Raw genomic sequence first — 13,196 nt, 5'->3', positions numbered from 1 at the left:
TACATACGCAGCTTTCAATACCTTTTGAAGGTTCTGACGCCACTGCAAGGGCCGAGGGGTTGGGCTCTTTCATTTTCACTTTTATCTTCACACTAGTTAACATTTTTCTACTTGTGTCAGTATTTGTTTTAAAAATGCAAATGACAAGGTTATTCAAAAAAAATTATTTTGGGAAAAAATTTGATCTGGAAAAAGTAGTGATTAGTCAAAATAGATTACTTTTATTCGCCAAATGTTCTGCTACCAATTGAAAATCTGTCACATCTTTAAACTATCTAGACTACCTTTACATGATCTAATGGTTGGCTTACTTTACTCCAAAATTGTGTGGCAGATTGTGGAACACATGGGTCACACAAGTCACATGTAAACCACATCCCCTTATCAAGCAAGGCAAAAAAGTGTCTAAAACACATTTAAAATGTGGCACAAGTCATGCAAGCAATGTTTTTTGTGTGTGTTTTTGTAATATTTGTGATTTTCTACAAAGTAAAAACACTGGCTGAGATCATGATTCCATTTGTTGACTCGATACCTTGATACCTTAGATTAGCGGGCTCCTTGGGGAGGTTACAGTTACCATTACCTATCGGTCCTCTAGTCTTCCTTTAGTATGGGGTATCTGCCCTTTCGTAAGGTTGTGAGGCGACCTAATTCTTTGTTACTATGTCTTCTTTGGGCACTTCATGAGATTTGAATGCGAGCAGGGGTGGTTGGGTGTGGGGGGGGGGGGGATTGGGGATGTTTTCCTTATTTGAGACATCTTTGTCTCATTTTGCTTTGTGATGTTAATTAATCGTGTTATGACATTGATTGTATTCTCACGTATACTGTCCGGCGTGATGTCCCCAATGACTTTTGTTGGGTATAACAAAATGTTAATAAAAATTATATAAAAAAAAAAAACTGGCTGAGCATCCTTTAATTGTAATGATTCCATGATTTTCATAGTGTTTGTTTGTTAGAAATGTTAAAGTCCAGACTAAACAGCTACATTCACAGTCAGAAGGGTAGCAAGGTTTTTACTTGCAGACTCTCTATTAAAGGGGTACTCCACTGGAAAATATATTTTTTTTTAATCAACTGGTGCCAGAAAGTTAAACAGATTTGTAAATTACTTCTTTAAAAAAATCCTAATGCTTCTGCTGTATGATCCACATGAAGTTCTTTTTTATTTTTTATTTCCTTCTTTACAGTGCTCTCTGCTGAAACCTCTGTCCATTTTAGGAACTGTCCAGAGTAGGAGCAAATCCCCATAGCAAACCTATCCTGCTCTGGACAGTTCCTGACATGGACAGAGGTGTCAGCAGAGAGCACTGTAGTCAGACAGAAAGGAAATTCAAAAATAAAAGAACTTCCTGTGGATCATACAGCAGCTAAGTACTGGAAGGATTAAGATTTTTTTAAATAGAAGTAATTTACAAATCTGTAATTTATAAAACATCACAGATTATTTTTTCCATAAATAAATAAATTAATAAAAAAAAAGCATAGGGTTCCCCATATTTTTATTCTCAGCCAGATACCAACCAAGCAGCAACAGCCTGACATTACCAGGGTGGGTGAGGACTATTGTTACTGGCCCTCCCCAGCCTAAATAACGACAGCCTGTTACCGCCTAGGCTGTCTGGGCATGCTGGGAGTTGTAGCTTAGCAACAGCTGGAGTCTCACTGTCTGGGAGGACACTGCCAGAAGGGTCTGTTCATATTATGCAAAATGGCCAATGTGAATAGAGCCTCACACTTACCAGCCTGGCTCCCATCTGTAGCTCCACCGCTAATGATGTCATCACTAGGGGGTGGAGCTGCAGGGACAGGGACCGAGAGAGGTAAGTGGACCTCAACTTCTGTATACAATATATACAGCTATCTAGAGATAGCTATATATTCTGTATACCGCCCAAATGGGCTATGGGAGCAGGGAGTCCTGTCAGTATAGTGACAGGATTCCCGGCTCCTGTATAGTATACACGGGTACACTATGCCCTCCTGTATACAATACGGCCGGGGGAAGTGAGTAGTGATGCTGTACATCACTCGTTATCTCCTTACACTCTGTGGACTGGACGCTCAGCATCCGAGAGTGGTACCTGAAGACAGTGAGAAAACTGCCACAGGGGACAAAATTGACTGTTTCCACACACCAGAAAAAATGCCTAAAAAACGCCAGAAAAATTGCCAAAATGCAGGGAAAATCAGTGGCAGTTTTCCTGGCAGCTTTTCCCGGCATTTTTGCTGGTGGGAAAAAACCTCATTGGAATCCTAGCCTTATGCAGTAATTCTGATTGTCACTTGCTCATATAGATAATACTAATGCTGTATATGGTCTCATCATAAATCTCATAGTCCAGATAGAGGGATCTGTGATAAATCCACAATGTCCTATACAGTAGAGGTGTAAGAAAAAATTGATTCATTCGATTATCGCGATTTTTTATTTGGCAATACGGTATAGATTCAAAATATTTTTGAATTGATCCTTTCAGGTATGTGGAATTCGTATATCCCGACGCCCGAAACATGCAGTTCCGGGTGCCGGGCACGTGAATTTTTCCAGCTCGTGCAAGCAGGGCTGGACCTGACAAGTGCGGCGGCACTCTGGGTGTATGGAGCAGGCTCTCGACTTGTGCCCGCTCCGTACTCTGCGGCTCCCGGCTGATTTCAGTAGCCGGGGGCCGCCGCTAATTGCCAGCATGCGGCGCTCAGCAGTCTGTATGGAGCAGGCTCCCGACTCCTGCCCACTCCATATTCTACAGCCCCCAGCTAATTTCAGTAGCCGGGGGCCACTGCTAATAGCCAGTATGCAGCGATTGCCACGGCTGGCTATTAACCCTTTAGATCGCCACTGTCAAAGCGGACAGCGGCGTCTAAAGGGACCTGTGAATGCTCCCTGGTGGGCTAGTGGGGTGGATTGCCCCCCGCAGCATGATCACGGGAGGGCGATCCACTGTGGAGGTAGCCGGAGGGCTTACCTCTGCTTCTTGCTGTTCCCTGGCTCTGTCATTGATAGAGCCTGGCTTGACTAGGCTCCCTCTATGGAACACAGAGCAATGGAGTTCAATAGAACTCTATTCATCTGTCTGAGGAATCTAGTGATTCCTCCTAAAAGTCTAGTAAAGTGTATAAAAAAAAAAAAAGGTTTTAATAAAAGTGTAAAAGACATTGTTTTTGAGACAGAGTCGGGATATATCGTCTCGTAAACAGAATCGGGATATATCGGGATATATCATATCATTATATGTGTATCGCGATACGTATCGCATCGCCAAATTCTTGCCGATTCACACCCCTACTATACAGTAGACAAAATCTCTGATTGTGCTTCCCCTCCGAAAATTTATTAAAGGACGATATTATTCATTGCACATATAGTCCCAATTCATACTGTATATATTGCACAGTCCCTCACTACAATTGCACTTTATCCATTTATTGCACAATATTTCTTGTTGTTTTGCACATATCCGTATATTTCAAAATAAAGCTGATACGCTTTTTATCCACAATTGCACCTTCTCCTTAGTATTGCAATTAGGCTCTGGTTAATATTCACATATGTCCATATATTGCAGTGTACCTATATTGCACTTTATACTGTCCACCAGTTTTGAGTAGAAATTGCTAAGTCCTAATCTTAGGTTTACTTAATATCGAAGATAGGTAAAGGAGGAGGCAGATCATTCACCGGTCTGATGCTGTGCACTTTATTAGGAGATGAATACAGTGGCTACATACGGATGTAAGTGGCAGGGCAGGAGGTGTAACAGAGCCATGTCCAAAGCGACGGTACCGTTTCACGCCCACTGGGCGTTTCTTCAGATGTCAATTCCGGGCCTGAAGAAACGCCCAGTGGGCGTGAAACGGCGCCGTCGCTTTGAACGTGGCTCTGTTACACCTCCTGCCCTGCCACTTACATCCGTATGTAGCCACTGTATTCATCTCCTAATAAAGTGCACAGCATCGGACCGGTGAGTGATCTGCCTCCTTCTTTACCTATCTTCGATAATATGTTGAACAGTACTTAGATAGCGTGAGCACCGCCGATATACCAGCTGTTCTGAACAGGCGCATTACCCCCTGACAGCAGAACAGATCCTACTCATAATCCTGAAGCAGTGGCAGGTGTCTTGCTTTAATCTACTTTAGGTTTACTTAGTTTACTTATTTTTACTCCAGTATTTAAAGAAGTACTCCGGTGGAAAACATTTTTTTTTTTTTTAATCAACTGGTGCCAGAAAAGTAAACAGATTTGTAAATTACTTCTATTAAAAAATATTTGTCTTTCAGTTCTTATTAGCAGCTGTATAATACAGAGAAAATTATTTTCTTTTTGAATTTCTCTTTTGTCTTGTCCACAGTTCTCTCTGCTGACACCTGATGCCCGTATCAGGAACTGCTTTCACTGCTTTACCCATGATGGACTTTGCTTAGCAATGACAGGGAGCAGAGTTTTTTTTAAATCCCTTTCACTAGTTGTGCAAATATTTTTAAAGTGACAGCAATGACATGGAAAGCCTTGTATTATTCCATTAATAGACAGCAGAATAGCTATTTGTAAGTTGAATTACATACATGTCTTCTTAGGTTTATACATCTTAGAGATCCTTTTACACAAGTAGAAAATGATAAAAAGCAGTAAATACCCATTAAGGCTGGAATTCCACTGAGATTTTTGCCCTGTGATTTTTTTGGCATAAAAATGCCAGAAAAAAACGGCAGAAAAACTGCCACAGTTTTTCCCTGCGTTTTGGTGTTTTTTCTGGCGTTTTTACCTTTGTGTGGAATTTGCCTTTTTTAGCCCCTTTGGCGTTTATTTTACAAAAAAGTTGGGTACCAAAAAATAAATAAATACATAAGGATGCAGTAGGGATGTAAAAATGTATTTAACTTAATGTTTATTTTTAACACTGTTCCATGATGGGAGTAGTAGTACCTGTACTATAGGCATATCGCTCCGGGTGTCAGTCCTGACACCCGATGCGATCGTCCATAATATAGCAGAGATGCGGCTCTATACAGCGCTCACATCTCTGCTCTGTACTCCGGCCAGTGATGTGAATAGAACATCGTTCATATTTTCCGCCCAGAGCTGTGATTGGCCGGATGGTTGCAGCCACTCACAGCTCTGAGGAAAATATGAATGAGTGAGTGGCCGGAGTATAGTGCAGAGCAGGGATGCGAGCGCTGTATACAGCCACTCCATTTCTGCTGTAGATAGGACGATCACAGCGGGTATCACTCCTGACACCCGCTGTGATCCTCCTGTATAATGTATAGATACGGGCGGCTGCTCTTCTATGGTCCCCTGCACGGCCGTATATATCGTATACACATATTCCTATTTCCCACAGAGTTGTGATTGGCTGGAACCATCTGGCCAATCACAGCTCTCTGCGGGAAATAGGAATATGTATATATATATGTCAGTGCAGGGGACCATAGAAGAGCGGCCGCTGCATCTATAAATTATACAGAAGGATCGCAAAGGGCAATCTGTCTATTAGTACAGCTACTACTACTCCCATCATGGAGCAGTGTGTTCTATGCTGGGAGTAGTAGTACTACCTAAAAAATGTAAAAATAAAAAAAAAAGTGAAAAACACACACACACACACACTACATTTTTATTATTGTCGGCTACATTTTAAGTGCTTTACCCGCCCACATAAATTGATCCCTATTGATAAACATTTCGTCATAAAAAAGATAAATTTCGTTAGATACAATTTTTTCCATCACTACTTAATCTTTTTTATTATTTCTTAATGGTACCCTACGAAATTTTTATAAAAAGGGTATATCCATCACTTTTTAGGATCGCTCAAGTCCAAAAAAGAATAAAAACCGCCTGCAAGAACACAAAATTTAAAACCAACATGGCGTTATTCTTGGCATTTTTGCTCTCCCATAGACTTCTATGGAAGGAAAACGCCACGATTTCAGGGCAAAAAACGCCAAACTAGGTTTTGTCGGGCGTTTTGAAAATCCAGCCTCTGAGCTCGAAATTGCTGAAAAACTCCAAAAGGATTAAAAAAACACCACACTGAAAAACGCCAAGTGAATCTGGCATTTTGCAGTTTACTATTGATTTGCAGCTAATATCTGGACGCGGCATTTTTTCACTTGAAAAAACGCTGTGCGGGAAAATTGGCGTTTTTTATGGCATTTTTGCAAAAAAAAAACAAAACTCAGTGGAATTCCAGCCTAACACTAATAGGGTCTGTTACCTTTTCAACTATTCATTTTCTTTTTTGCAAAAAAAAAAAAAAAAAAAAGAGAATGTTTCCCTGCTCTTGCCACCTCTGCTGATATGTGATCCTAACAATTAAAATGTGATCCTAACAATTCATTTATCACTTAATTTAATTTTAAAACAGTTTTTACACAATTGGGTTTAAATCATTGTTGTAGTGTTTATTATACTCTACTATTTTATGCTACAAAAATTATATATACAAATAGAATTAATACCTTAATGTATTTTTTCAGGATCACATACAGACACTAGATCGGGAAGTAAATGCTTTTGTGGATTATTTGTTTGGCCCAAGAGGTGAGTAAATAATATATAAATTGAAATTAAAAGAAATGTGACAGTTGTCAGAAACTCTTCAGCTACTTTATAAACATTTTTTTTTTTTTTTGCCATGATTCTTTATCATTGGATAAGAATAATACTATGATTGCCAAATGTGAATTCTGATGTAGTTAGAAAACTTATCTCAAAACTGACCCACTATGTTATGTCTAGCCCGCTGCCGGTGAGAGAACAGTTCCTAACATAAATATTCACTTTTTAATGCTCTTTGAATGCCTTTCTCATGCACTGTGCCATCAGGCTGTATATTTAGGCAAAAATACGAAAAGTGTTTCTGTACTTTTCGTATTTTTGTATATTTAGGCACAAAGGTCGGTTTGCACTGGCTCATTAACATAACAATAAAGATACAACTATATATGGTCTTGATTGACCACAGTGTTTTAAAAATCATCATTACTGGCGGCACAATCTCTTATTGTAAATGCTGCTTGTGGCACCATTCACTGTAGGCATTGCTGCTCTGTGCACGAGTCTATAATAGACAACAATTACACTTTTCGATAGAGATGCCAGTATTGCATCTAAATAATGACAACAAGTAAATGTTTGTGAGTTGCCAATTTATGTTTACATTGGAGATTAAAAATGATGTTCCAGATCGCTAACCTTTTCAGTGTGACTGTTTTCAAGAAGTCACATAAGCTTCTTTTATTTATTGTTTCACTGCTGTGTACAGTAATAAATCATAACAATCTGTGTTCAAGCCAGAGATATTGGATTTCCCTTATACATTTGCATTGACATAAGATATGCTTAGTTAACCCATGTTTTCTATCTCCCATGTCTCTTATTCAGCATTAGTCCACTGTTCTATTCACTTTGGTTAATGTTACAGGGGTTCTCTGGTAAAATGTATTATTGTCCTATAGCTCCTAGCCTGCCTAAAAAAATAACAAACACTTGTAGTTTGGGCACCTAGTCTCCAGCCAATCTCCGCTGACAGTATGCTTGTAGGAGCTGGCTGGAACTGTAGACGTGACATCACAGCACCACTCAACCAATCATTGGCCGCAGCGGTGTCCAGTTGGCACTGTCAGTTCCTCAACACTACACTTTGCAGCTGTGGGGAAAGCAGTGTCACCGGCTGTGGACGGGGTGCCCTGATACCAGAGCTACAAGGGAACAGAGTAAGGTGAGTTAAAATGTTTGTTATTTATTAGGCAGGCTGGGGACAACAGCAAATAATACATTTCACTGGACAGCCCTATTAAAGGGTACCTATCATCTAAGCTTCTGAAATGTCACCATGATCATTGGTGTCCAGGTGCTACTACCCATACTGATTGCTAAAACTAGTGGACACAGTTTTCCAGATTACCATTAATAAAAGTGTTGCAATCTGCTTCATTCCTATATATATTTATTTTTATGATTTGTTATATATGGTTTGCTATTCCATGCCATTTGTTATATTATTTTGCTTACTGCAGAGGTTCAAAACACTGAAATTAGAGATGTCGCGAATTGTTCGCATGTTCGCATCGCCGGGCGAACATATGTAAAGTTCGATCCGCCCCCTATACTTTAACATTGCAGTAAACTTTGACCCTGTGAGTCAGAGTCAGCAGACATATTACAGCCAATCAGCAGCAGTCCCTCCCTGACCCTCCTACACGGATGCCATTTTAGCCTCATTCAGCATGCTGCAGGCTTAGGAAGTGGAGGGTTAGAGAAGCTGCTCCTGCTGTATAGGGAAAGCGATAGCTAGGTTGCTGCTAGGTGATGTATTCAGGGTCCAGTTTACTCCTAAAGCACTAGTGTAACATCTGCTTTAAAGACAGCACCCAAAAAAGCCCTTTTTAGGGCTGAAAGATATCAGTCCTGGTTGGGAGGGAACCGCTGGTTCAAAGGGGTACTCCAGAATCAAACTTAAGTTCCTTCAAGCAACTAACTACTATAGTATTCAAAGGGCTGAAAGATATCAGTCCGTGTGTTTTGCAACAGCTCAACAGCTGTAGGCACCCTGGTTGGGGACCACTGCTTAAAAGGGGAACTCCGCTGGCAAGCTTTTTTTCTTTAAAGCAACTAACTACTACAGTATTCAAAGGGCTGAAATATATCAGTCCGTGTGTTTTGCAACAGCTGGAGGCACCCTGGTTGGGGACCACTGCATATAAGGGGAACTCCGCTGGCAAGTTTTTTTGCTCATTGTCACACTAGTGCAAATCACATTAGGTGTGACAGTTGTGCAAATAAAAAAAAAAATACCTTTTTTGGCTGTTAAATAAAATCAGTCGTCACTGTCAGTCCACGTCACAGTTGCCATTTTTTTTTGCCTGCAGGGCAAATTGTGTCACCCTAGTGCAAATCATTTTAGGTGTGAGAGTTGCGCAAATAAAAATAAAAAAAACCTTTTTTGGCTGTTAAATAAAATCAGTCGTCACTGTTAGTTCACGTCACAGTTGCCATTTTTCCTGCCTGCAGGGCAAATTGTGTCACCCTAGTGCAAATCACATTAGGTTTGACAGTTGCGCAAATAAAAAAAAAATACCTTTTTTGGCTGTTAAATAAAATCAGTCGTCACTGTTAGTTCACGTCACAGTTGCCATTTTTCCTGCCTGCAGGGCAAATTGTGTCACCCTAGTGCAAATCACATTAGGTGTGACAGTTGCGCAAATTAAAAAAACAAAAACCTTTTTTGGCTGTTAAATAAAATCAGTCGTCACTGTTAGTTCACGTCACAGTTGCCATTTTTCCTGCCTGCAGGGCAAATTGTGTCACCCTAGTGCAAATCACATTAGGTGTGACACTTGTGCAAATTTAGCAAAAAAAAATGACAGGCAGAGGAAGGCCACCCCGCAGGGGCCATCGTGGTGCTGGGATTCCCTTTGGCCCTAGAATGGCCAATGTTCAGAGGCCACGTACCCTGAACCCCCAAAGTTCTGAGGACTTAGTTGACTGGCTATTACAAGACACCCAATCTACTACTAAAGCTTCCGCTCGGAACCTTGACGCACCGTCCTTCTCCTCCTCTAGCTTAGCTTCGGGCACCTCTCATGCTACCACTTTGCCGCCTGCCGCCACCACCAACACTAGCAACACAGCAGCTTTACTTGATCCATCAGAGGAGTTATTTACACATCAGTTTGAAGACATGAGTGATGCACAACCATTATTGCCAGAGGATGTAGTTAACAGGGATATGTTTCAGTCAGGCAGCATTACACACACGGACGTACGGTGTGATGATGATGTTGTACCCGCTGCTGCTTCCTTTCTTGAGGTGTCAGATAGCGGTGAAGGTGTTGATGATGACGATGTGTCCGTTGATGCCACGTGGGTGCCTGCTAGAAGAGAAGAAGAGGGGGAAAGTTCAGATGTGGAGACAGAGAGGAGGAGGAGACGATTTGGAAGCAGGGGGAGGTCGTCGCAAGGAGCTAGTGGCACAGTCAGACAGCATGCATCGGCACCCGGGGTCAGCCAGACGGGACTCCAATCAACGCATGCTGTTGCCACCACCAGAATGCTGTCATCGCAGAGCTCAGCAGTGTGGCATTTTTTTTGTGTGTCTGCCTCTGACAACAGTGAGGCCATTTGCAACCTGTGCCAGAAGAAACTGAGTCGTGGGAAGTCCAACACCCACCTAGGCACAACTGCTTTGTGAAGGCACATGATGTCACATCACAAACGCCTATGGGATCAACACGTCAGTACAAGCAGCACACAAAGTCAAAGCCGCCATCCTCCTCCTGGTCCAGTATCTTCAGCCAGGTCAACCACTGCTGCCCTCCTTGCCCCCTCTCAACCATCTGCCTCTCCGTCTCTCGCCTTGAGCAGTTCCTGCTCATCTGCCCACAGTCAGGTGTCTGTCAAGGAGATGTTTGAGCGCAAGAAGACAATGTCTCAAAGTCACCCCCTAGCCCAGCGTCTGACAGCTGGCTTGTCGGAACTGCTAGCCCGCCAGCTTTTACCATACAAGCTGGTGGAGTCTGAGGCCTTTAAAAAATTTGTAGCCATTGGGACACCGCAGTGGAAGGTACCCGGACGAAATTTTTTTGCACAAAAGGCAATCCCCAACCTTTACTCCATTGTGCAAAAGGAAATGATGGCATGTCTGGCACACAGTGTAGGGGCAAGGGTCCATCTGACCACTGATACCTGGTCTGCAAGTCATGGTCAGGGCAGGTATATCACCTACACTGCGCATGGAATGCGTGGCTCTGCAGAGGAGTTGGTGACACCGCCACGACTTGCAGGCAGGCCTGCTGCCACCTCCTCTACTCCTCCTACTCCATCCTCTTCCATAACATCCTCGGCCAAGTCCTCTTCCACTGCTGCGTCTTGCTCCATATCACCGGCACTCCCCCAGCTCCCCAGGTGCTATTCCACATCCAGATACGGCAGTGTCACGCCATCTTAGGGTTGACTTGCCTCAAAGCGGAGAGTCACACCGCACCAGCGCTCCTGTCGGCCCTGAACGCACAGGTGGACCAGTGGCTGACTCCGCACCAACTGGAGATCGGCAAGGTGGTTTGTGACAATGGAACAAATTTGCTGGCGGCATTGAGGTTGGGCAAGTTGACACATGTGCCGTGCGTGGCACATGTGTGTAATCTGATTGTACAACGCTTTTTGCTCAAGTACCTACACGGCCATGGCGCACTTGTCAGATATCCAGCGGCAAAACAACATGCCAGTGAGGCGCTTGATTTGCGACAGCCCGACACATTGGAATTCAACACTCCTAATAATCGACCGCCTGCTCCAACAAGAAAAAGCCATCAACGAATATTTGTATGACCGGGGTGCTAGGACATCATCTGCGGAGCTGGGAATTTTTTTGCCACGTTACTGGAGGCTCATGCGCAATGCCTGTAGGCTCATGCGTCCCTTTGAGGAGGTGACAAACCTGGTCAGTCGCACGGAAGGCACCATCAGCGACATCATACCGTTTGTTTTCTTCCTGCAGCGTGCCCTGCGAAGAGTGCTGGATCAGGCAGTAGATGAGCGTGAAGAGGAAGAGTTGTGGACACCATCACCACCAGAAACAGCCTTATCAGCATCGCTTGCTGGACCTGCGGCAACGAACGCTGGAAGAGGATTTTGAGGAAGAGAAGTCAGAGGAGGAATGTGGCTTTGAAGAGGAGGAGGAAGACCAACCACAGCAGGCATCCCAGGGTGCTCCTTGTCACCTATCTGTTTCCCGTGGTGTTGTACGTGGCTGGGGGGAAGAAGATTATACCTTCTCTGACATCAGTGAGGACGAGGAAGGGGACATGAGTAGCTCGGCATCCGTCCTTGTGCAAATGGGGTCTTTCATGCTGTCGTGCCTGTTGAAGGACCCTCGTATAAAAAGGATGAAGGAGAACGACCTGTACTGGGTGTCCACGCTACTAAACCCCCGGTATAAACATAAAGTGCCTGACATGTTACCGCATTACAGCAAGGCCGAAAGGATTCAGCAGGTCCAAAATAAATTAAGAAGTATGCTGTACACAGCGTATAAGGGTCATGTCACAGCACAACAGGGATCTAACAGGGGAAGAGGTGAAAGTAATCCTCCTCCTCCCACAAACACGCCGGCAAGGACAGGAAGCTGTACAGACATGCTGTTGATGGAGGACATGCAGAGCTTTTTAAGTCCTACGCATCGCCACAGCCCTTCGGGGTCCACCATCAGTGAACGACTTGACCGACAGGTAGCAGACTACCTGGCCTTAACCGCAGATATCGACACTCTGAGGAGCGATGAACCCCTTGACTACTGGGTGTGCCGGCTTGACCTGTGGCCTGAGCTATCCCAATTTGCACTCGAACTTCTGGCCTTTCTCGCTTCAAGTGTCCTGTCAGAAAGGACCTTCAGTGCAGCAGGAGGTATTGTCACTGAGAAGAGGAGTCGCCTTGGTCAAAAAAGTCTGGATTACCTCACCTTTCTTAAGATGAATGAGAGATGGATCCCGAAGGGACTGACGCTGGGCGATACATTTGACTGAACAAGGCCTGATCAGATGAGCTGCCTTGGCCTAAAAATGGCCCACATGCTGCTGTATTTGAACTCTGAATGCCGGATGACTTGCGTGACTTATCCGCCACCAACTAGGGTTCAAGCCGCAATGTTTTAGGGCACTTTCTGCCTGGCAAAACAAACAGAAATTTTTCAGGCCGCTGCTACAATGCCAGATTTTCCAGCCAGGTGTACATGCCTAATTTTTCTGGCCTCTGCTGCTGCACTTGTTATGGTGCTGCAATTTTTATGGCCACTGCTACAGCTGCGACAATACCAAATTTTAAAGCCAGGTGTACATGCCTAATTTTTCTGGCCTCTGCTGCTGCACTTGTTATGGTGCTGCAATTTTTATGGCCACTGCTACAGCTGCGACAATACCAAATTTTCTTGCCAGGTGTACATGCCTACTTTTTCTGGCCTCTGCTGCTGCACTTGTTATGGTGCTGCAATTTTTATGGCCGCTGCTACAATACCAAATTTTCCTGCCAGGTGTACATGCCTACTTTTTCTGGCCTCTGCTGCTGCACTTGTTCTGATGCTGCAATTTTTCTGGCTGCTGCTACAGCTGCGGCTGCGACAATACCCAATTTTTCATCCATGTGTACATGCCTAATTATTCTGGCCTCTGCTGCTGCACTTGTTATGGTG

General features: G+C 43.6%; 1 protein-coding gene across 2 annotated transcripts in view; it reads left to right on the top strand.

Annotated features, from left to right (window-relative positions):
- Positions 1 to 13,196, top strand: part of ELOVL2 (ELOVL fatty acid elongase 2) — a 174,146-nt gene that overhangs the window by 105,615 nt on the left and 55,335 nt on the right. For both annotated transcript variants that reach the window (XM_056521164.1, XM_056521163.1), the window contains exon 2: positions 6,490 to 6,553. In XM_056521164.1, the coding sequence (XP_056377139.1) occupies positions 6,490 to 6,553 (64 nt within the window). The remainder of the gene's footprint in view (positions 1 to 6,489; positions 6,554 to 13,196) is intronic.

This window comes from Hyla sarda, chromosome 5 (genome assembly GCF_029499605.1).
Source record: "Hyla sarda isolate aHylSar1 chromosome 5, aHylSar1.hap1, whole genome shotgun sequence".
NCBI lineage: Eukaryota > Metazoa > Chordata > Amphibia > Anura > Hylidae > Hyla > Hyla sarda.
This window is presented reverse-complemented; position numbering and strand designations above follow the sequence as displayed.